The sequence below is a fragment of the Pseudophryne corroboree genome, chromosome 1, assembly GCF_028390025.1.
Source record: "Pseudophryne corroboree isolate aPseCor3 chromosome 1, aPseCor3.hap2, whole genome shotgun sequence".
NCBI classification, from domain to species: Eukaryota; Metazoa; Chordata; class Amphibia; order Anura; family Myobatrachidae; genus Pseudophryne; species Pseudophryne corroboree.
This window is the reverse complement of record NC_086444.1, coordinates 562190108-562213953: the sequence shown is the minus strand read 5'-3', so window position 1 is coordinate 562213953 and position 23846 is coordinate 562190108. Positions and strand designations below refer to the sequence as shown.

Genomic DNA, 23846 nt, shown 5'->3' with positions numbered 1-23846 from the left:
GACATATAAAAGATGCTGTCTTATATATGAGAGATGCTCAAAGAGAAATTGGTCTACTGGGTTCTAGAATCAACGCTATGTCGATTTCTGCTAGACGAGTCCTATGGACCCGGCAGTGGACAGGTGATGCCGACTCAAAGAGGCATATGGAGGTTTTACTTTACAAGGGTGAGGAATTGTTTGGGGAAGGTCTCTCGGACCTGGTCTCCACAGCTACAGCTGGTAAATCAATTTTTTTGCCTTATATTCCCTCACAGCCTAAGAAAGCACCACATTATCAAATGCAGTCCTTTCGGTCACAACGAAACAAGAGAATACGAGGTGCGTCCTTTCTTGCCAGAGGTAAGGGCAGAGGGAAAAAGCTGCAACAACACAGCTAGTTCCCAGGAACAGAAGTCCCCCGGCCTCTACAAAATCCACCGCATGACGCTGGTGCTCCGCTAAGGGAGTCCGCCCCAGTGGGGGCACGTCTTCGAATTTTCAGCCACATCTGTGTTCACTCACAGGTGGATCCCTGGGCAATAGAAATTGTTTCTCAGGGTTACAAGCTGGAATTCGAAGAGGTGCCTCCTCGCCGGTTTTTCAAATCGGCCCTGCCGACTTCTCCCCCAGAATGGGAGATAGTGTTAAATGCAATTCACAAATTGTATCTTCAACAGGTGGTGGTCAAGGTTCCCCTACTTCAACAATGGAGGGGATATTACTCAACCCTGTTTGTAGTCCCGAAACCGGACGGTTCGGTCAGACCCATTCTAAATTTAAAATCCCTGAACCTATACTTGAAAAGGTTCAAGTTCAAGATGGAATCGCTCAGGGCGGTCATCGCCAGCCTGGAAGGGGGGGATTTTATGGTATCTCTGGACATAAAGAATGCATACATTCATGTTCCCATATATCCAACTCATCAGGCGTACCTGAGATTTGCGGTACAGGATTGTCATTACCAATTTCAGACGTTGCCGTTCGGGCTTTCCACGGTCCCGAGAATTTTCACCAAGGTAATGGCGGAAATGATGGTGCTCCTGCGCAAGTAGGGAGTCACAATTATCCTGTACTTGGACGATCTCCTCATAAAAGCGAGATCACGAGAGCAGTTACTGAACAGCATGTCACTTTCACTGAAGGTGTTACAGCAACACGGCTGGATTATCAATATCCCGAAGTCACAGCTGGTTTCTACGACTCGTCTGACCTTCTTGGGCATGATTCTGGATACGGACCAGAAAAGGGGTTTATCTTCCAATGGAAAAGGCTCACGAACTCATGACTCTGGTCAGGAACCTATTGAAACCAAAACAGGTGTCAGTGCATCACTGCACTTGAGTCCTGGGAAAGATGGTGGCATGTTACGAGGTCATTCCATTCGGCAGGTTCCATGCGAGGACCTTCCAATGGGAACTACTGGACAAGTGGTCCGGGTCACATCTACAGATTCATCAGTTGATCACCTTGTCCATCAGGGCCAGGGTATCTTTCCTGTGGTGACTGCAGAGTGCTCACCTTCTAGAGGGTCGCAGGTTCGGCATTCAGGACTGGGTTCTGGTGACCACGGACACGAGCCTCCGAGGTTGGGGAGCAGTTACACAAGGAAGAAACTTCCAGGGTCTTTGGTCAAGTCAAGAGACTTGTCTTCACATCAACGTCCTGGAGCTGAGGGCCATATACAACGCCCTTCGTCAAGCAGAGACCTTGCTTCGCGACTTACCAGTTCTGATCCAGTCAGACAACATCACCGCAGTGGCTCATGTAAACCGCCAGCGCGGCACAAGGGGCAGAGTGGCAATGGCGGAAGTCACCAGGATTCTTCACTGGGCGGAAAATCATGTAAGCGCATTGTCAGCAGTGTTCATTCCGGGAGTGGACAACTGGGAAACATACTTCCTCAGCAGACACGACTTGCATCCAGGAGAGTGGGGACTTCATCAGGAAGTCTTTGCACAGATTGCAAGCCAGTGGGGACTGCCCAGATAGACATGATGGCGTCCCGCCTCAACAAAAAGCTGCAGAGGTATTGCGCCAGGTCAAGAGACCCTCAGGCGGTAGCTGTGGACGCTCTAGTGACACCGTGGGTGTTCAAGTCGGTCTATGTGTTTCCTCCTCTTCCTCTCATCCCAAAGGTGTTGAGATTAATAAGAAAAAGATGAGTACAGACAATTCTCATTGTTCCAGATTGACCACGAAGGGCCTGCTATCCGGATCTGCAGGAGATGCTCACAGAAGATCCATGGCCTCTTCCTCTAAGACGGGACCTGTTGCAACAGGGGCCCTGTCTGTTCCAAGACTTACCGTGGCTGTGTTTGACGGCATGGCGGTTGAACGCCGGATTTTAGCGGAAAAGGGCATTCCGGATGAGGTCATTCCTACTCTGATAAAGGCTAGGAAGGACGTGACAGCTAAACATTATCACCGTATATGGCGAAAATATGTTTCTTGGTGTGAGGCCAGGAATACTGCTACGGAAGAATTCCATCTGGGCCGTTCCTTCACTTCCTACAAACTGGAGTGAATTTGGGCCTAAAATTAGGCTCCATTAAGGTTCAGATTTTGGCCTTATCCATTTTCTTTCAAAAAAGAATTGGCTTCTCTCCCAGAAGTACAGACTTTTGTGAAGGGAGTGCTGCATATTCAGCCTCCTTTTGTACCTCCGGTGGCGCCTTGGGACCTTAACGTGGTGTTGAGTTTCCTTAAGTCGCACTGGTTTGAACCACTTAAAACGGTGGAGTTAAAATTTCTCACTTGGAAAGTAGCCATGTTGTCGGCCTTGGCTTCGGCTATGCGAGTGTCGGAATTGGCGGCTTTGTCTCATAAAAGCCCCTATCTAGTTTTCCATATGGATAGAGCGGAATTGTGAACCCGTCCTCAATTTTTGCCTAAGGTGGTGTCATCTTTTCATATGAACCAACCTATTGTGGTGCCTGTGGCTACACGAGACTTGGAGGATTCCGAGTCCCTTGATGTGGTATGGGCAGTCAGAAAAACAGAAGCACTGTTTGTCCTGTATGCAGCCAACAAGGTTGGCGCTCCTGCTTCAAAGCAGACTATTGCTCGCTGGATCTGTAACACGATTCAGCAGGCGCATGCGACGGCTGGATTGCCGTTACCAAAATCGTTCAAGGCCCATTCCACTAGGAAGGTGGGCTCGTCTTGGGCGGCTGCTCGAGGGGTCTCGGCACTACAGCTGTGCTGAGCTGCTACTTGGTCGGGTTCAAACACCTTTGCAAAGTTCTATAAGTTTGATACCCTGGCTGAGGAGGACCTCCTGTTTGCTCAATCGGTGCTCCAGAGTCATCCACACTCTCCCGCCCGTTTGGGAGCTTTGGTATAATCCCCATGGTCCTTACGGAGTCCCCAGCATCCTCTAGGACGTAAGAGAAAATAAGATTTTAGACCTACCGGTAAATCTTTTTCTCCTAGTCCATAGAGGATGCTGGGCGCCCGTCCCAAGTGCGGACTACTTCTGCAAGACTTGTATATAGTTTTGCTTACATAAGGGTTATGTTATTGTTTTCATCGGTCTCCGACTGATGCTATGTAGTTTTTTCATACTGGTAACTGGTTAGTTTATCTCAAGTTATACGGTGTGAATGGTGTGGGCTGGTATGAATCTTGCCCTTGGTTTAACAAAAATCCTTTCCTCGTACTGTACGTCTCCTCTGGGCACAGTTTCTCTAACTGAGGTCTGGAGGAGGGGCATAGAGGGAGGAGCCAGTGCACACCCATACCTAAAGTCTTTCTTAAAGTGCCCATGTCTCCTGCGGAGCCCGTCTATCCCCATAGTCCTTACGGAGTCCCCAGCATCCTCTTCTGACTACGAGAAAAGATTTACTGGTAGGTTTAAAATCTTATTTATGCCTATACACTTTTAAAATACAGCCTAAACATCTAAATCGTATTGGTCAAGCTAAGATGATGTTGCGTCTGCTGAAATTTTTTTTTTTCTTTTCAGGAATCCTCCTCATCCATTTATCAGCATGCTGGAAAACAGACCCAACTGCTGGCCAGTCCTCCTGCAGCAAGTCTCTGCGGTCCTTCCGTGCTGCCCAGATCGGTAATGACATCTATAGTAGCCATCATCTTTGCATAAGAAAGATCTGAAAGCGTACCATAGAACAGTGCCATCAGAGTACTTTCATCATTCCAAAGAGAAATTACATGTAGACAGAAAAGAAACTTTATGTAAAGGCATAACTAAAAACAAATCTATATATAGGTGTACATTTTTAGTTTTGCATTGTAACAACCAGTCCTGTATAAATCACTTGAGTGTGGACAAATTACCTCATGAAATGTGGCTATAATGCTTCTGCTCCTAGAGCTGGTGTTTCCTGCCACTACTAATGGGGTTTTTGTCTTGGAAGATAATTTGGCAGTTTGCTGACTTTCAAAATCATCACACCAAACGGATTGGTGATCAAGACTTTAAGACTGGCTGTGACCTGTTTTCTCTTCTTCCTGTGGCTCCCAATATCTCTTTACACAAGAGCAGTGTGGTCACCCAGTCATTTCCCATTTTTATCACACTCTTTTATCATGCCAATAGGATCTCCAATTTAGCCCCTTCCACTGTGTTATCTTGTTGTTTCTCTTGATTTCTATCCAGTCTGTGACTTTTCTGCTTTCTCTAACGTCCTTCGGCACTTTAAGACTTTTTTTACAGTGTGAACTGGCTCCTCCCTCTATGCCCCTCCTCCAGACCTCAGTTTAGAAAATGTGCCTGGTGAGACTGGACACACGCTAGTGGAGCTCTACAGAGTTCTACTGGAAAATACTTTATTAGGTTTTTTTATTTTACAGGGAAGCTGCTGGCAACAGCTTCCCTGCTTCGTGGGACTTAGGCGAGGAAGTAGGAACCAACTTCTCAATAAGTTTCATGGCTCTGCTTCTGCTGACAGGACACCATTAGCTTCTGAGGGGTACTGAACATAGCCCATGCCTGGCTAGCGCTCACTCCCACAGCACTGCCGCCACCCCCTAACACAGCCAGAAGTCAGAGGAGTGGTATATCACCGGAAACCTACAAGAGAGGGGCCCTCCGGTCATCGTTGGCGGCATACAGGTACAGCGCAGCGGCGGGAAGCTGCGCGAGCATGCATCTCAAAACACACAGCTCTTCACAACACAGGGTGCAGGGCGCGGATGGGGGCGCCCTGAGCTGCATGGAAAATCCTTACTCTCACTGGCAAAACGGTAAATACATATATAGCCTCTGATTTACAAACCCCTGCCAGTATGAAGATCATTGTTGCTGATGCAGGATCGCGCCATTACAGGGGGCGGGTCTTCTCCTCAGACTTACCAGACACTCACTCAGCACCATTTTTTCCTGCAGATCACAGAGAGAAGCTGACAGACGCTGTTTCCTCCTCATAACAACGCTGAAACAAGTACCAGGGTGTTATAGAGAGGGGGGGGGGGGGGAGTGTTTATTACATTAGGTGAGTGTGCCTAATATTGAAATAAAGCGCTGAAGGTTTTGTATAATAAATATTCACATACAGTTCTCTTCATATAAGGCGCAGTGTGTGAACTGGTAAATCTCTCTGCGTTTCTCTGACAGATTTTAGTGTGGGTCTGTCACCGATAGCTCCCCTGTTTGACTGTGGCGTGAAAGTGCACGTTTGTGACATGTCAGACAATAGAGAGCTCTTCCCCTGAGTAAGCCATTTTCTCTATCGTCCTAAGTGGATGCTGGGGTTCCTGAAAGGACCATGGGGAATAGCGGCTCCGCAGGAGACAGGGCACAAAAAAGTAAAGCTTTTACCAGATCAGGTGGTGTGCACTGGCTCCTCCCCCTATGACCCTCCTCCAGACTCCAGTTAGATTTTGTGCCCGAACGAGAAGGGTGCAATCTAGGTGGCTCTCCTAAAGAGCTGCTTAGAGAAAGTTTAGCTTAGGTTTTTTTACTTTACAGTGAGTCCTGCTGGCAACAGGATCACTGCAACGAGGGACTTAGGGGAGAAGTAGTGAACTCACCTGCGTGCAGAGTGGATTTGCTGCTTGGCTACTGGACACTAGCTCCAGAGGGACGATCACAGGTACAGCCTGGATGGTTACCGGAGCCGCGCCGCCGGCCCCCTTGCAGACGCTGAAGAGAGAAGAGGTCCAAAATCGGCGGCTGAAGACTCCTGAGTCTTCATAAAGGTAGCGCACAGCACTGCAGCTGTGCGCCATTTTCCTCTCAGCACACTTCACACAACAGTCACTGAGGGTGCAGAGCGCTGGGGGGGGCGCTCTGAGAGGCAAATAAAAACCTTGTTAGAGGCAAAAAATACCTCACATATAGCCCACAGAGGCTATATGGAGATATTTAACCCCTGCCTAACTTCAAAAATAGCGGGAGACGAGGCCGCCGAAAAAGGGGCGGGGCCTATCTCCTCAGCACACAGCGCCATTTTCTCTCACAGAAAAGCTGGAGAGAAGGCTCCCAGGCTCTCCCCTGCACTGCACTACAGAAACAGGGTTAAAACAGAGAGGGGGGGCACTGATTTTGGCGATATTGTATATATATAAAAGATGCTATAAGGGAGAAACACTTATATAAGGTTGTCCCTATATAATTATAGCGTTTTTGGTGTGTGCTGGCAGACTCTCCCTCTGTCTCCCCAAAGGGCTAGTGGGTCCTGTCCTCTGTCAGAGCATTCCCGGTGTGTGTGCTGTGTGTCGGTACGTGTGTGTCGACATGTATGAGGACGATGTTGGTGAGGAGGCGGAGAAATTGCCTGTAATGGTGATGTCACTCTCTAGGGAGTCGACACCGGAATGGATGGCTTATTTAGAGAATTACGTGAGAATGTCAACACGCTGCAAGGTCGGTTGACGACATGAGACGGCCGACAATCTATTAGGACCGGTCCAGGCGTCTCAGAAACACCGTCAGGGGTTTTAAAAACGCCCATTTACCTCAGTCGGTCGACACAGACACAGACACGGACACTGAATACAGTGTCGACGGTGAATAAACAAACGTATTTCTCATTAGGGCCACACGTTAAGGGCAATGAAGGAGGTGTTACGTGTTTCTGATACTACAAGTACCACAAGAAAGGGTATTATGTGGGAGTGAAAAAACTACCTGTAGTTTTTCCTGAATCAGATAAAATAAAATGAAGTGTGTGATGATGCGTAGGGTTACCCCGATAGCAAATATTGGCGTTATACCCTTTCCCGCCAGAAATTAGGGTACGTTGGGAAACACCCCTTAGGGTGATAAGGCGCTCACACGCTTATCAAGTGGCGTTACCGTCTCCAGATACGGCCGCCCTCAAGGAGCCAGCTGATAGGAAGCTGGAAAAATATCCTAAAAAGTATATACACACATACGGTGGTTATACTGCGACCAGCGATCGCCATCAGCCTGGAGATGCAGTGCTGGGTTGGCTTGGTCGGATTCCCTGACTGAAAATATTTTATTCATGTAGAGCATTTAATAGGATGCATTCTATATATATGTATGTGAGATGCACAGAGGGATATTTGCTCTCTGGCATCAAGATAAGTGCGTTGTCCATATCTCCCAGAAGATGTCAGGGACACGACAGTGGTCAGGTGATACAGATCCCATACGGCAGATGGAAGTATTGCTGTATAAAGGGAAGGAGTTATTTGGGGGTCGGTCCATCGGACCTGGGGACCACAGCAACAGCTGGGAAATCCAACCTTTTTTACCCCAAGTTACATCTCAGCTAAAAAAGACACCGTCTTTTCAGCCTCAATCTTTCCTTTCCCATGAGGGCATGCAGGCAAAAGGCCAGTCATATCTGCCCAGACATAGAGGTAAGGGAAGTAGACTGCAGCAGGCAGCCCTTTCCCAGGAAAAGAAGCCCTCCACCGCGTCTGCCAAGTCCTCAGCATGACGCTGGGGCCGTGCAAGCGGACTCAAGGTGGGGGGGTAGTCTCAAGAGTCTCAGGGCGCAGTGGGATCACTCGCAAGTTGACCCCTAGATCGTACGAGTATTATCCCAGGGGAAAAGATTGGAGAGTCGAGACATCTTCTCCTCGCAGCTTCCTGAAGTCTGCTTTACCAACGGCTCCCTCCGACAGGGAGGCAGCATTGGAAACAATTCACAAGCTGTATATCCAGCAGGTGATAATCAAAGTACCCCTCCTACGACAAGGAAAAGGGTATTATTTTTCCACACTATATTGTGGTACTGAAGCCAGACGGCTTGGTGACACATAGTCTAAATCTAAAATGTTTTGAACACTTACATAAAAGGTTCAAATCGAGATAAAGTCACTCAGAGCAGTGATAGCGAACCGGAAAAAAGGGGACTATATGGTGTCCCTGGACATCAAGGATTACCTCCATGTCCAAAATTTGTCCTTCTCATCAAGGGTACCTCTGGTTCGTGGTACAGAACTGTCAATATCAGTTTCAGACGATGCCGTTTGAATTATCCACGGCACCCCGGGCCTTTTTACCAAGGTAATGGCCGACAAGATGTTTCTTCAAAGAAAAAAGGCATCTAAATTATCCCTTACTTGCACGACCTAAAAAGGGCAAGTTCCAGAGAACAGTTGGAGGTCGGAAGAGCACTATCTAAAGTAGTTCTTCGACGGCACGACTGGATTCTAAATATTCCAAGAATCGCAGCTGTTTTCCGACGATACGTCTGCTGTTCCTAGGGATGATTCTGGACACGGTTCAGAAAAAGGTTTTTCTTCCCGAGGAAAAAGCCAAGGAGTTATCCGACCTGTCAGGAACCTCCTAAAACCAGGAAAGGTGTCTGTACATCAATGCACAAGAGTCCTGGGAAAAATGGTGGCTTTTTACGAAGCAATTCCATTCGGCAGATTCCATGCAAGAATTTTCCAAAGGGATCTGTTGGACAAATGGTCAGGGTCGCATCCTCAGATGCACCTGCGAATAACCCTGTCGCCAAGGACAAGGGTATATCTTCTGTGGTGGTTGCAAAAGGCTCATCTATTGGAGGGCCGCAGATTCGGCATACAGGATTTGATCCTGGTGACCACGGACGCCAGCCTGAGAGGTTGGGGTGCAGTCACACAAGGAAGAAACTTCCAGGGGGTATGGACGAACCTGAAAAAGTCTATTCACATAAACATTCTGGTACTAAGAGCAATCTAAAATGCTCTAAGCCAGGCGGAACCACTCCTGCAAGGAAAACCGGTGTTGATTCAGTCGGACAACATCACGGCGGTCGCCCATGTAAACAGACAGGGCGGCACAAGAAGCAGGAGTGCAATGGCAGAAGCTGCCAAGATTCTTCGCTGGGCGGAGAATCACGTAATAGCACTGTCAGCAGTGTTCTTCCCGGGCGTGGACAACTGGGAAGCAGACTTCCTCAGCAGACACGATATACACCCGGGAGAGGGGGGTCTTCATCCAGAAGTCTTCCACATGCTAATAAACTGTTGGGAAAGACCAATGGTAGACATGATGGCGTCTCGCCTCAACAAGAAACTGGACAAGTATTGCGCCAGGTCAAGAGATCCACAGGCAATAGCTGTGGACGCACTGGTAACACCTTGGGTGTACAAATCAGTATATGTGTTTCCTCCTCTGCCTCTCATACCAAAGGTATTGAAGATTATACGGTGAGGAGGAGTAAGAAATACTAGTGGCTCCGGATTGGCCAAGAAGGACTTGGTACCCGGAACTTCAAGAGTTGGTCACGGACGACCCGTGCCCTCTACTTCTGAGAAGGGACCTGCTACAACAGGGTCCCTGTCTCTTTCAAGACTTACCGCGGCTGCGTTTGACGGCATGGCGGTTGAACGCCAGATCCTAAAAGGGAAAGGCATTCCAGAAGAAGTCATTCCTACCTTGATTAAGGCAAGGAAGGAAGTCACCGCGAAACATTATCACCGCATTTGGCGAAAATATGTCGCGTGGTGCGAGGATCGGAGTGTTCCGACGGAGGAATTTCAACTGGGTCGTTTCCTACATTTCCTACAATCAGGATTGTCTAGGGGTCTCAAATTGAGATCTATTAAGGTTCAAATTTCGGCCCTGTCAATATTCTTCCAAAAAGAATTGGCCTCAGTTCCTGAGGTACAGACTTTTGTTAAAGGAGTACTGCATATACAGCCTCCTGTGGTGCCTCCGGTGGCACCGTGGGATCTAAATGTAGTTTTAGATTTCCTCAAATCCCATTGGTTTGAACCATTGAAAAAGGTGGATTTTAAATATCTCACATGGAAAGTGACTATGTTACTGGCCCTGGCTTCCGCCAGGAGAGTATCTGAATTGGCGGCTTTATCTTATAAAAGCCCTTATCTAATCTTCCATTCGGATAGGGCAGAACTGAGGACTCGTCCGCATTTTCTCCCTAAGGTGGTATCAGCGTTTCACCTGAACCAACCTATTGTGGTGCCTGCGGCCTCTGGCGACTTGGAGGACTCCAAGTTGTTGGACGTTGTCAGAGCCTTAAAAATATACATTTCAAGGACGGCTGAAGTCAGAAAATCTGACTCGCTGTTGATACTATATGCACCCAACAAGTTGGGTGCCCCTGCTTCTAAGCAGACGATTGCTCGTTGGATTTGTAACACAATTCAACTTGCTCATTCTGTGGCAGGCCTGCCACAGCCTAAATCTGTTAAGGCCCATTCCACAAGGAAGGTGGGCTCATCTTGGGCGGCTGCCCGAGGGGTCTCGGCATTACAATTCTGCCGAGCAGCTACGTGGTCGGGGGAAAACACGTTTGTAAAATTCTACAAATTTGATACCCTGGCAAAAGAGGACTTGGAATTCTCTCATTCGGTGCTGCAGAGTCATCCGCACTCTCCCGCCCGTTTGGGAGCTTTGGTATAATCCCCATGGTCCTTTCAGGAACCCCAGCATCCACTTAGGACGATAGAGAAAATAAGAATTTACTTACCGATAATTCTATTTCTCGGAGTCCGTAGTGGATGCTGGGCGCCCATCCCAAGTGCGGATTATCTGCAATACTGTACATAGTTATTGTTAACAAATTCGGGTTATATTGTTAAGGAGCCATCTTTAAGAGGCTCTTTCTGTTATCATACTGTTAACTGGGTTTAGATCACAAGTTGTACGGTGTGATTGGTGTGGCTGGTATGAGTCTTACCCGGGATTCAAATTGCCTCCCTTATTGTGTACGCTCGTCCGGGCACAGTACCTAACTGGAGTCTGGAGGAGGGTCATAGGGGGAGGAGCCAGTGCACACCACCTGATCTGGTAAAAGCTTTACTTTTTTGTGCCCTGTCTCCTGCGGAGCCGCTATTCCCCATGGTCCTTTCAGGAACCCCAGCATCCACTACGGACTCCGAGAAATAGAATTATCGGTAAGTAAATTCTTATTTTAGATATGCAGGAGTGTAATGTGGTGGCCCTTCCCTCACAGAAGGAGCCAGAGTGGGTGAGAAAATTACAAAGTAATATGTCAAAGCTTTCTAGAAAATTCTCTGAGTCTGCACAACAAACAAAATACTGGAGAAAGTCAGTGGAGGATGTATTATTTGCTGATCCCTCCACGTAATCCACACGGGACCCCTCAAGTTCCCAAAAGAGGTCACTTGCGCAGATTATGCAAGGTGACCCAGATTCCGACACAGGTGTCAACACTGGGGATTTGAGAGGGGTGGACCCAAAGTTAGCAAAAAGCATTCAATGTATGATAATTGCTATTAGGGAGGTGTTAGAGATTACAGAAACAACACCTGAACATGAGGAAAAGGCTTATTTTAATTTAAATAAGAAACCGGTGATAACTTTTCCTCCTTCAAAGGAATTGAATACATTCTTTGAAAAATCCTTGTCTAACTTAGAAAAGAAATTTCATATTCCTAGAAGAATACGTTTAGCGTACCCCTTTCCTGAAGAAGACAGGAAAAGATGGGAGTCACCCCCCATCGTAGACACCTCAGTTTCTAAGTTGTCTAAGAAAATCATTTTACCTGCCCCAGGATTGGCTTCATTAAAGGAGCCTGCTGACCGAAAATTAGAGTTGACCTTAAAATCCCTTTATATGGCTACCGGAACGTTACTCAGGCCCACCATCGCTTTTGCATGGGTAGGTAACGCTATTGAAAAATGGTCATACAACTTACTAGCAAATATAGACACAGTTGATAAGGATGATATGGTCTTAACTCTCGGTCACATAAAGGATTCTGCAGGATACTTGGTGAAAGCTATGAAGGATATTGGTTTATTAGGATCAAAATCCTCAGCTATGGCGATTTCAGCTTGCAGAGCACTGTGGATTCGCCAATGGAATGCAGATGCAGAATCAAAAAGGAATATTGAAGCGCTCCCCTACAAGGGTGAGGCGCTATTTGGGGACCAGCTGGATGCCATGATTTCTACGACTACCTCAGGTAAATCAGCATTTCTTCCTTATGCAGCGGCACCTGCAAAGAAAGCATATCATTCGCATCCGATGCAGTCCTTTCGGGCCAACAAACACAAAAAAGCCAAAGGTACCCCCTTCTTTGCAGGAAGAGGGCGGGAAAGAGGTTGGAAACCTACAACAGCATCAGGATCGCATGAGCAGAAGTCAGTCGCTGCTTCTGCTAAAACCACAGCATGACGCTGGGGCTCCCCTGCAGGAGTCCGCTCAGGTGGGGGCGCGTCTAAAACTCTTCAGCCAGATCTGGGTACAATCAGATCTGGATCCTTGGATACTACAAATAGTATCCCAAGATTACAAGTTACAGTTTCAAGATCTCCACCCATGCCGATTTTTCAAATCAGCCTTACCAGTTTCTATTCAAGACAGAAGAAATATAACGGAAGCAATACAGAAATTATGTCAGGGCGAGGTAATTACCTTAGTCCCTTGGCTACAACAGAAAAAAGGATTTTATTCAAGCCTGTTTCTGGTACCGAAGCCGGACGGCTCGGTCAGACCGATTTTAAATCTAAAATCGTTGAATCTTTACCTAAAAAGGTTCAAATTCAAGATGGAGTCCCTGAGAGCAGTGATCTCCAGCTTGGAGGAGAAGGAATTTATGGTGTCGGTGGACATCAAGGATGCTTACTTGCATGTTCCCATTTACCCTCCACATAAAGCATACCTGAGGTTTGCATTTCAGGACTGCCACTACCAGTTCCAGACATTGCCATTTGAGCTCTCCACAGCACCAAGAGTATTCATCAAGGTGATGGCAGAGATGATGGTTCTCCTTCGCAAGAAAGGTGTCGACATAATGCCTTACCTGGACGATCTCGTGATAAAAGCGAGATCCAGGGAGAAGTTAGTGCAGAACATTGCACTATCCCTGACGGTGCTTCCACAGCACGTTTGGATCATAACCTTTCCAAAATCACAGTTAGAACCAACGATGAGATTATCATTTCTGGGAATGATACTGGACACCGAGGTACAGAAAGTATTACTACCAGTGGGAAAAGACTCTGGAAATCCAGAAGATGGTCAAACAAATTTTGAAACCAGCATGTGTGTCGATTCATCAGTGCATCCGCCTGCTGGGGAAGATGATAGCAGCCTTCGAGGCTCTACAGTGTAGCCGATTCCATGCCAAGGTGTTCCAGTGGGATCTACTGGACAAGTGGTCTGGATCGCATCTACACATGCACCAGAGGATACTCCTGTCGACAAAAGCCAGAATCTCGCTCCTGTGGTGGCTACGCAGTTCTCACCTCCTAGAGGGATGCAGGTTCGTGATTCAAGCCTGGATCCTAGTGGCTTACATAAACAGTCAGGGCGGAACGAAAAGCAGAGTGGCAGTGGCAGAGGTGACAAAAATACTCCTCTGGGCAGAAAGACTTGCAAGAGCTCTGTCAGCAATCTTCATTCCGGGAGTGGACAACTGGGAAGCGGACTTCCTCAGCAAATACGATCTCCATCCAGGAGAATGGGGCCTCCACCAAAAAGTCTTTGCAGAGGTAGCAAGTCGTTGGGGCGTTCCTCAAGTAGACATGATGGCATCTCGTCTCAACAAGAAGCTTCAGAAATATTGTTCCAGGTCGAGAGACCCATAAGCAATAGCAGTGGATGCACTGGTGACCCAGTGGGAGTTCCAGTCAGTGTATGTGTTCCCTCCACTTCCTCTAATACCAAAAATTCTCAAGATCATAAGCAGAGGTTTGGGCGATCCTCATTGTCCCAGACTGGCCAAGGAGGGCTTGGTATCCAGATCTTCAGGAGTTACTGATAGAAGTTCCTCGGCCTCTTTCTCTTCGCAAGGACCTGCTTCAGCAGGGGCCGTTTGTTTATCAAGACTTACAGCGGCTACGTTTGACGGCATGGCTGTTGAGCGCCAGATATTCCCAACAAAGTCATTTCCACACTTATTCAGGCCAGGAAAGGAGTAACGTCTAGACATTACCATTGTATTTGGAGAAAATATGTATCTTGGTGTGAATCCAAGAATTCTCCAACGGTGGAGTTTCAGTTAGGACGTATTCTATTTCTACAGGCTGGTGTGAATGCAGGCTTATGATAGGGATCTATCAAGGTCCAAATTTCGGCCTTGTCCATTTTCTTTCAGAAACAGTTGGCTTTCCTTCCTGAGGTTCAAACGTTCGTGAAGTGGGTTCTGCGCATCCAACCACCATTTGTGCCTCCTTCGGCACCTTGGGATCTTAACATGATGTTGCAGTTCCTTCAGTCAGATTGGTTTGAGCCTCTGCAAGAGGTTGAGTTAAAGTTTCTCACTTGGAAAGTGGTCATGCTGTTGGCCTTGGCATCCGCAAGGTGGGTGTCTGAGTTAGGGGCCTTGTCTCACAAGAGCCCTTATTTGATCTTTCATGAAGATAGGGCTGAACTAAGAACGCGTCAGCAATTTCTTCCAAAAGTTGTGTCTTTTTTCCATATGAACCAACCTATTGTGGTGCCAGTGGCTACTGACACCTCAGCTGTTTCAAAGTCCTTGGATGCGGTCAAAGCTTTGAAGACTTATGTCATGAGAACGGCTCGTATAAGGAAAACAGAAGCATTGTGTATCCTGTATGATCCCAACAAGATTGGGTGTCCTGCTTCTAAGCAGACGATTGCACATTGGATCAGATGTACGATTCAGCATGCTCATTCCACGGCAGGATTGCCGATACAGAGTTCAGTAAAAGCCCACTCTACGAGGAAAGTGGGTTCTTCCTGGGCGGCTGCCCGGGGTTTCTCGGCTTTACAGCTTTGCCGAGCAGCTACTTGGTCAGGGGCGAACACGTTTGCTAAGTTTTACAAGTTTATCACCTTGGCTGCTGACGACCTTAAATTTGGTCAGTCAGTTCTGCAGTAACATCCGCACTCTCCCGTCCGTACTGGGAGCTTTGGTACATCCCCATGGTACTAAATGGACCCCAGCATCCTCTAGGACGTTAGAGAAAATAGGATTTTAATATACCTACCGGTAAATCCTTTTCTCGTAGTCCGTAGAGGATGCTGGGCGCCCGCCCAGTGCTCCTTTTTTCCTGAATTATATTTTTTCTTCTTACACAATTGTCACGTGTTAAGTTGTTATTCAGCAGTTGCTGTAAAGTTATTCATGCTCGTTGGCATGTTTTGAGTTGTGTGCCATGTTGTGCGGCATGGTTGAACGGTGTGAGCTGGTGTGAATCTCGCCACTAGCTTAAAGTAAATCCTTCTCTCTAAGTTTGTCCGTCCCCTCCGGTACAGTTCCTATACTGATGTCTGGAGGAGGGGCATAGAGGGAGGAGGGGCATAGAGGGAGGAGCCAGTTCACATTGTAAAAAATGTCTTAAAGTGCCGAAGGCTCCTGCGGACCCGTCTATACCCCCATGGTACTAAATGGACCCCAGCATCCTCTACGGACTACGAGAAAAGGATTTACCGGTAGGTATATTAAAATCCTATTTTTCAGCAGTTGTGGGGTATAAAATGCGTAAATGATACCAGTCTCCCCAAGTTTTTCCAAGGATACAAGATCATCTCAATATCCCCATAAGAACTTCTTTCCATTATTACAACTGAGATGTTCCCATAACATGATTAGAACTCAATTTACATGTAAACCTATTAACATATGAGAGTCCCTGTGCTGAAGACAAGCATCAGGAAAGGTACTTGTGTCTGCTTTAGATACAGTTTTTGCGCTCGCCCTGCTGCCGTCATTCCGGCGGTTGGGATTAGCAGAGCCTCACAGACCTGGCGTATGAGGACACATCTGTAGCAAAAAAAACTTTCTAGACGATTTTTCCACGGGAGAAATGACTCCATCCAATCCATGTACAATAGAAGAATTTCTCCTTAAATATATATAGATAAGACCGGAGAACTCTGAATCCTGAAACTTTCTAACTGTCGTGTTTGTAAAATGACAGGAGCTGATTGGTAGTTTATCTCTCTCCACTCTGTCTCTCTCCAGGCTTTGATACTTCTCCCCAATATACTGAATGCAGTGGTGGCTTGGAGGACTTACCTGTTAAGTCTTCCTGGGTTCCTCATTCTTTACATCATGGGTACAATTGTGGTGGAATATTCTATAGTAAGAATAGGAAACTTTAAGGGTGAAGAAAGCACCTCTAGTAGCTTAGTAAATTGGCAAGCACTTAATTTAAGTTGTAATCTGAGGTCATGCACAAATTGATTGTTGATGAAACACTATGTAGATTTCAGTTGATGTCTGATTTATTGATTGATTTATTTTTGCATGTACAGTGCTGTGTTTAGAATATAATTTGTATTTGAGCTGTAATGCATACACCACCTGATTTTTATTGAGCATCACTGAAGTCATATGAAAGAATCTCCCACTGGCAGATATGCTAAGAAACCACAGCAATTTGTGCTATCATTAATCATTGCACAAATGATGGTACCAGAAGTGTAATCCATCATCTTTATACAACATTGTTGCAAATCTCTGTGGACAAGATCCTAGTGGGGTTGACAGTCATTTAACCTTTACAGATTGATTCTCTGAGCACCATTTTCATTAGGCAGCACTTGGGAATCCAGAAAAACTACTCCCACTCCCAATTACTAATAAGCTGCCATGTTAACTCTACGTAGAAAATTAAATTGATTGACTTTAGAGTAGCTTTTGCAAACATTTTTGCATATAAACAAGTTATACCCAGTGCCTGATACAGCAGAGGGTCAAGGGCACATCTGCAGCTGCCCCGCAGTACATACAATAAACAAGACAAAACTGCGCTGTCTTTTGGGGTAACAAAATCAAGTTTTTCAGCCCTTAAAATAATAATTATTCATAACCAATAAAAGACTTAATATAGGCATACACAAAAAAATGGTAACTTATCAATAAAAGAAACTTATAATAGCCATACAAAAACAGTGTGTCAGAATTTCTCTCTTTTCATTAACAATAAAGATTTAAGATTTAAGGGGCACATTTTAGCTGGTGGCCAAATATTTTTGCTTTAACCACTTGCCTGGCATGGTCGCATCAGATGTGACCACACCAGGCTGGGCTTTCCCTGGGTCAGAAAGCCCACTGTGCAGCAGCAGGAAGCAAAGCTTCCTGCAATTGCTGCCCTCAGAGGAATCTCCGATCCATCAGCTTCCTGGTTTCTTCCCCTCACAGCTGATCGGTCAGCCCGGCAGTACCCCCTACCCAGCGGCTGCAGACATTAGCAGCCGCTGGGGAAATGTAAAAAAAACAGCACCTCACTTTCCCGAGGGGGTCCGGGGCTGCTGAGAGGATCTGATACCGGTAAACGGAAGTCGCATTGTTCTAATCATTGGTGGTCGCGATGTTTCAACCAACGATATTTGCACCAATGTTAAAAATATATATAGTAATTTTTAAAGAAAATCATTTTGGACAATCTTTATTTAAATGTTCTTTTCCTAATTCAATCATAACAAAGTCGACAATTTCTGAGCGTTATTTGGAAAAAATATTCTTCAGTTAAGTGGTTAAAGATGCCCAAACTTTCCCAGTTCAAACTGAGTGATGCTATTCTAATCTTAACAGGAGAGTACATGTATTTCATTTTTAAACTTAAGTTGGTGGTGTTGCGTCTATTTTAAAACACTTAGGGTGGAATTCAAATGTTTGAAAAGTTGGTTGGGTGTCTATTTTTTCCTGTCTGTTAGATAGGAAAAAAAAGACTCCCAACTGACTTTTCAAACATTTGAATCTCCCCCTTAGAGTATGATTTATGCTTTGGCTGAATATAGTCTATATTACACTTGAATATTGAATATTATATGCCATTTATTGCAGCTAAAACCACTTTCTTTTTATTATATCTGTTTAAAAATGCCTGAGATTGTCCGACCAAATGGATTGCTGTGTCCTTGGCTAACATGTAGATAATCACAGATAATGCACTTCAGCATGGACACATACAGAAAGAGCACTGATGTAGAACTAAATACACTGCATTAAGTGCAAAACAAATACAGAAAAAGTTATTTCTCTACCATATTATCTCCAATTTACACTGTAGTCCCTTGTACTCTTGATTACACAAAAACCTTTTTCCTATTATTCTAACCTAATACCAATGTATAATTTCTCTTAGTTCTAGAGGATGCTGGGGTCCACATTAGTACCATAGGGTATAGACGGGTCCACTAGGAGCCACTAGAGTTTTCTAAACTGAGTCTATGCCCCTCCTGCCAGACTCAGTTTAGAAAATGTGCCCGGATGCGCCGGTCACAGCTAGGGGAGCTTCTAGGAGTTTTCTTAGTTTTATTGTTTCCTAGAGTTTGTTATTTTACAGGCAGGCTGCTTGCAACAGCCTGCCTGCTTTGTGGGACTTAGTGGGGGAGTAGTGTCCAACCCTGAGAGGTTAATGGCCACTATCGCCGCTGACAGGACACTGAGCTCCTGAGGGTGATGATCGTTAGCCGCCCGAGGTGACCGCTCACTCCCGCAGCATGCCGCCACCCCCTAACAGAGCCAGAAGATACCGGTGGCGAGTGTGTCACCGGTGACCCGACAAGCAGGGAGCCAGTGTGTATGGCGGCAACAAGGTAGGAGCGCAGTACTAACTGTGCTCCGGAGAGCTCAGCGGTACATAGTGTGGCGCTATGGAGGGGCGCCCTGAGCCAGCGCAAATACCCTACACTGGTCACTCAAGATTATCAGGGACCTCTGTAACGCTGCTAGCAAAATCCTCAGGCCAGTATAAAAAATTTAAAGTACGGGAAGACGTGTCATGTCCAGGGGGCGGATCTTTTTAGAGCATACCCAGCAGCGCTCAGCGCCATTTTCTCTCTGCAGATACAGCTACAGAGACGCTGACGGGGAGTGCTGTCCCTCCACGTGACTCCAGCTATCCTGTGCGGTACCAGGGGGTTGTAGAAGGTGGGGGGAGGCTGTGTATTACTGTGTAGTCTATTAAGGGTACACAGTCAGCGCCAGGTTGGTTTTACCTACCTAATTGAGCGCTGTGTGTGTGCTGGCTCCAAGTTCTGTGTTCTCTCTGAAGGTACTTGGGGGGGAAACTGTGTCTGACATTTTCCTGTGTGTGTATGTTTTCTCACATAGCCATGTCCAGGGACTCTGTGTCTTATGCTGCAGAGGATGTTTCTTCTCCAGAGGAATCCATTCCTTGTACCCAGGAATGCAGTGTCTTGTCTCAGATTCCTATTACTGAGCCAGAATGGCTGACTTCTATTAAGGGAATGATCTCTCAGATCTCTACTAGGGTAGCTCATACTGAGACTGAAACTCAGGTTTTAAAGAATTCTATGGCAGTTTGGTCAGGTTCTGTTCCTATTCCTTCTAAATTCCCTAGCATATACTCCAAAGAAACGTGCACTTACCCAGATTATGCAAGCCAACATGGATACCGACTCAGCAGACGGTGATGGGGATGTGCTGAGGGGGGCGGCATCCCTGGCAAAGGGGGTGCAGCTCATGATTGAGGCCATTAGGGATGTGTTACAAATTACTGACACACCACCTGAACAGCTTGAGGAGGCTTACTTCACAGATAATAAGAAAGCCTCGATAACCTTCCCTGCGTCTAAAGAATTAAACGCTATATTTGAAAAATTCTGGGAAACCCTGGAGAAAAAATTCCAGATCCCAAAAAGGGTTCAGGTTGCTTTTCCCTTCCCTGAGGAGGATAGAAAAAAATGCGAAAACCCACCAATAGTTGACGCATCTGTCTCCAGACTTTCCAAAAAGGTGGTTTTACCTGTCCCTGGATCAGAACCGGCTGATCGTAAAGTTGACACTACGCTCAAATCCATGTACACTGCATCAGGAGTGGTGCTACGGTCCACTATTGCCTGTACATGGATTTCTAAAGCCATAGTAAAGTGGTCAGGCACATTACTAGAGGAATTAGATTCTATGGATAGAAGTGACATTGAATTGTTTTTACGTAACATACAGGATTCTGCGGGTTTCATGGTGAAGGCCATGAAGGACCTGGGTACTCTGAATGCAAGGATATATTCCATGGCTATCTCGGCACGCAGGGGACACCACTGGTCTGCAAACGCAGAATCCAGGAGAAGTGTGGAGAACCTACCCATCACAGATCAGGCTCTAATTTAGGGAAGCATTGGATACGTGGATTTCCACGGCAACCGCGGGTAAGTCACCCTTTCTTCCCTCAGCTGCTCCTTCTACAAAGGAACCCTTTTCTTCATCCACACCGCAGTCCTTTCGGTCCACGGAGACAAAAAAGTCCAAACCTCCTACCAACTTCTTTAGAGGTGGACGGCCAAAATCCAAGAAACCTGCACCTGCAGGTTCCCAGGACCAGAAGCCTCCTTCTGGTTCCTCAAAATCCTCAGCATGACGGTGGTCCACACAGCCTGGAAAACGGGCAGGTGGGGTCGAGACTCCGACGTTTCAGCAACGTCTGGGTGTTATCCGGCCTGGTTCCCTGGGTACAAGATATTGTGTCCAAGGGGTACAGACTGGAGTTTCAAGAACTTCCGCCTCACCGATTCTTCAAATCAGGCTTGCCAGCTTTACTGACAGACAGGGCTATCCTACAGGAAGCCATCCTGAAAATTGGAAAAGTCAGAGGTCATTGTCCCAGTTCCACCTCATATGCAAAACAAGGGTTACTATTCAAACCATTTTGTGGTGCCAAAACCGGATGGTTCGGCCAGACCGATTTTGAACTTGAAATCGTTAAACCCTTTCCTGAGGGAATTAAAATTCAAAATGGAATCCCTGAGAGCGGTGTTCTCCGGTCTGGAGGAGGGAGAGTTTCTGGTATCCCTAGATATAAAGGATGCGTACCTCCACATTCCGATTTGGCTGCTGCATCAGGCCTATCTCAGATTCGCACTGTTAGACAGTCACTATCAATTCCAGGCACTGCCATTCAGTCTCTCCACGGCACCGAGGGTGTTCACCAAGGTGACGGCAGAGATGATGGTTCTTCTCCACAGGCAGGGAGTGAACATAATTCCATACCTGGACGATCTGCTGATAAAGGCATCGTCCAGGGAGAAGTTGTTGCAGTCCATTGCTCTCACGACTCATCTGCTCAGAGAACATGGTTGGATCCTGAACCTACCAAAGTCACATTTGGAGCCGATAAGAAGATTGTATGTCTTTCCTGGGGATGATCCTCGTCACGAAAGTGCAGAGGGTGTGTCTACCGGTGGAGAAAGCGTTAGTGATACAATCAAAGGTCCGGGATGTCTTGAAACCTGTCCGGATATCAGTTCACCAGGGTATTCGCCTTCTGGGGAAGATGGTTGCCTCATACGAGCCTCTACAGTACAGAAGATTTCATGCATGGTCCTTCCAACTGGATCTCCTAGACAAGTGGTCGGGATCTCACCTACACATGCACCAGAGGATACGTCTGTCGCTGAAAGCAAGGATTTCACTCCTCCCCTGGTGGCTGCAAATGCCTCACCTCCTGGAGGGCCGCAGGTTCGGAGTTCGGATCTGGATCCTTCTAACCACAGATGCAAGCCTCAGGGGTTGTGGCGCAGTCACTCGAGGGGAAACCTTCCAAGGATGATGGCCAAGTCTGGAATCCATTCTTCCAATAAACATTCTGGAACTACGAGCCGTTTACAAATGTTTTCTCCAAGCGGCGCATCTTCTACGAAATCAGGCCATTCAGGTGCAGTCGGACAATGTAATGACGGTGGCCTACATAAACCGACAGGGAGGAACAAAGAGCAGAGCTGCTATGTCAGAGGTAACAAGAATTCTTCTCTGGGCGGAAAAGCACGCAGTGGCATTGTCAGCAATATTCCTTCCAGGAGTGGACAACTGGGAAGTGGACTTTCTCAGCAGGCACGATCTCCATCCAGGAGAATGGTGCCTTCAACCGGAGGTGTTCACAGACGTAACCAGTCGTTGGGGCGTGTCTCAAATAGACATGATGGCCTCATATTGTTCAGCCGTTGCTGAGTTTTCAAGCTGGTTAGCTTGGTTTGCCTTGTATGTGTGGGCTGGTGTGAATCTCGCCACTATATGTATAAAATCCTTCTCTCGAAGTTGTCCGTCTCCTCGGGCACAGTTACTAGACTGAGTCTGGTAGGAGGGGCATAGAGGGAGGAGCCAGTCCACACTATTAAACTCTTAAAGAGCCAGTGGCTCGCTGTCACGATCCGGGTATCTGGACGCCATTACTTACCCTTCAGATGCCTCCTAAGGCTGGCTCAGCATTCCAGGACCGGATCCCGCTGTTTCTGAGTTTCCACATGCAGAATGTCAGAGTGGTGATTTCATCAGCCGCGGCCTCCGCTGTGCCCGCGTGGTTAAATGTGCGCTTGTCAGTCTGGCGTCTCCTGTCTCCTGTGGCCGGCGTCGCCATTACTGTTTCAATTCTCACATGGATTACAAACCAAACTTCCCTCCAAGTGTCTGCATGGGCGCAGCCATCTTGGTTTTTGTCATCTGATCATTTCCACCAATCTGCTGTCTGTATTGTTGATTTGCATAATTGCCTAGCCAACCCCTTCCTTGCTGCAGGTATAAGTAAGCTGTGCCTGAACAAGGAAGGCGTCAGTGCTTTGGTTGTCTAACCTAGTTCCAGTTTGTCTCTCTCCTGTGGTTGTCTTCCAGGTTCCAGCTCCTGTCTCCAGACTTCTGCTATAGAGACCCGCACCAGCATTCCATCTGCGGTGTAGCCTGACTCTCCGATCCATTCTGGACTCACCTGTTTCCAGCTACAGCAATCACCTGCTTCCAGCCGAGCTTCCAGCAGTGTACAACTTCTCTTAAAGGGCCGGTGTCCTTTCTGCAGTTTACCACTCTCCACCGGTATTATTATTTCATCGCTCTCAAGTCAATCACCTGCTTCCAGCCCAGCTTCCAGCAGTGTACAGCTTCCCTTAAAGGGCCGGTGTCCTTTCTGCAGTTTACCACTCTCCACCGGTATTATTATTTCATCGCTCTCAAGTTCGTTTATTATTTAACTGGTTCCAGCCAGTATCCACTCCGTACCAACAACAGTCTGGTTCCAGCCAGTATCCACAGCAGCCGTTTTACCTTCAGCAGCCCAGCCTTTCCTGGAACACCAGCTGGTACGATCCTGGGTTCTCTCCATTGCTACAGTCAGGCCTGGTAAGGACTTTCCAACTAGAAGATTATTAGAACTGTCTCACACTACCAGTGCCTGTGGCCCTTGCCACCCTGTAGTACCCAGGAACTGTATTATTGCCCTGCTGACTTTTATGTTTTCTTATTTTCTGCTGTGTTACGGAGTTTGTCATAATAAACATCATTGACTTTTATCCTGGTTGTCGTGGTCACGCCTTCGGGCAGTTATTCTACATGTTACTTACATGTCTAGGGGTCTGATACAACCTCCCAGGTTCCGTTACATCTCAGCCCCTACAACTGAGGTTGCCTCCCGTCAACTCAGGCCCTCAGTTGTGACAGTAAGCACTGACCTAATGAATCCAGCCGGAGACCAGGATCAAGCGGCCAGGCCGATGCAAGAACTGGCAGCCCGACTTGAACATCAGGAGGCTGCACAGGGCCACATCATCCGCTGTCTCCAGGATCTCTCCACACGGCTGGAT

General features: G+C 47.0%; 1 protein-coding gene across 3 annotated transcripts in view; it reads left to right on the top strand.

Moving 5' to 3' along the window:
• Positions 1-23846, top strand: part of FOCAD (focadhesin) — an 872056-nt gene that overhangs the window by 260212 nt on the left and 587998 nt on the right. For all 3 annotated transcript variants that reach the window (XM_063914161.1, XM_063914160.1, XM_063914162.1), the window contains one exon: positions 3947-4048. In XM_063914161.1, coding sequence (XP_063770231.1) covers positions 3947-4048 — 102 coding nt within the window. The remainder of the gene's footprint in view (positions 1-3946; positions 4049-23846) is intronic.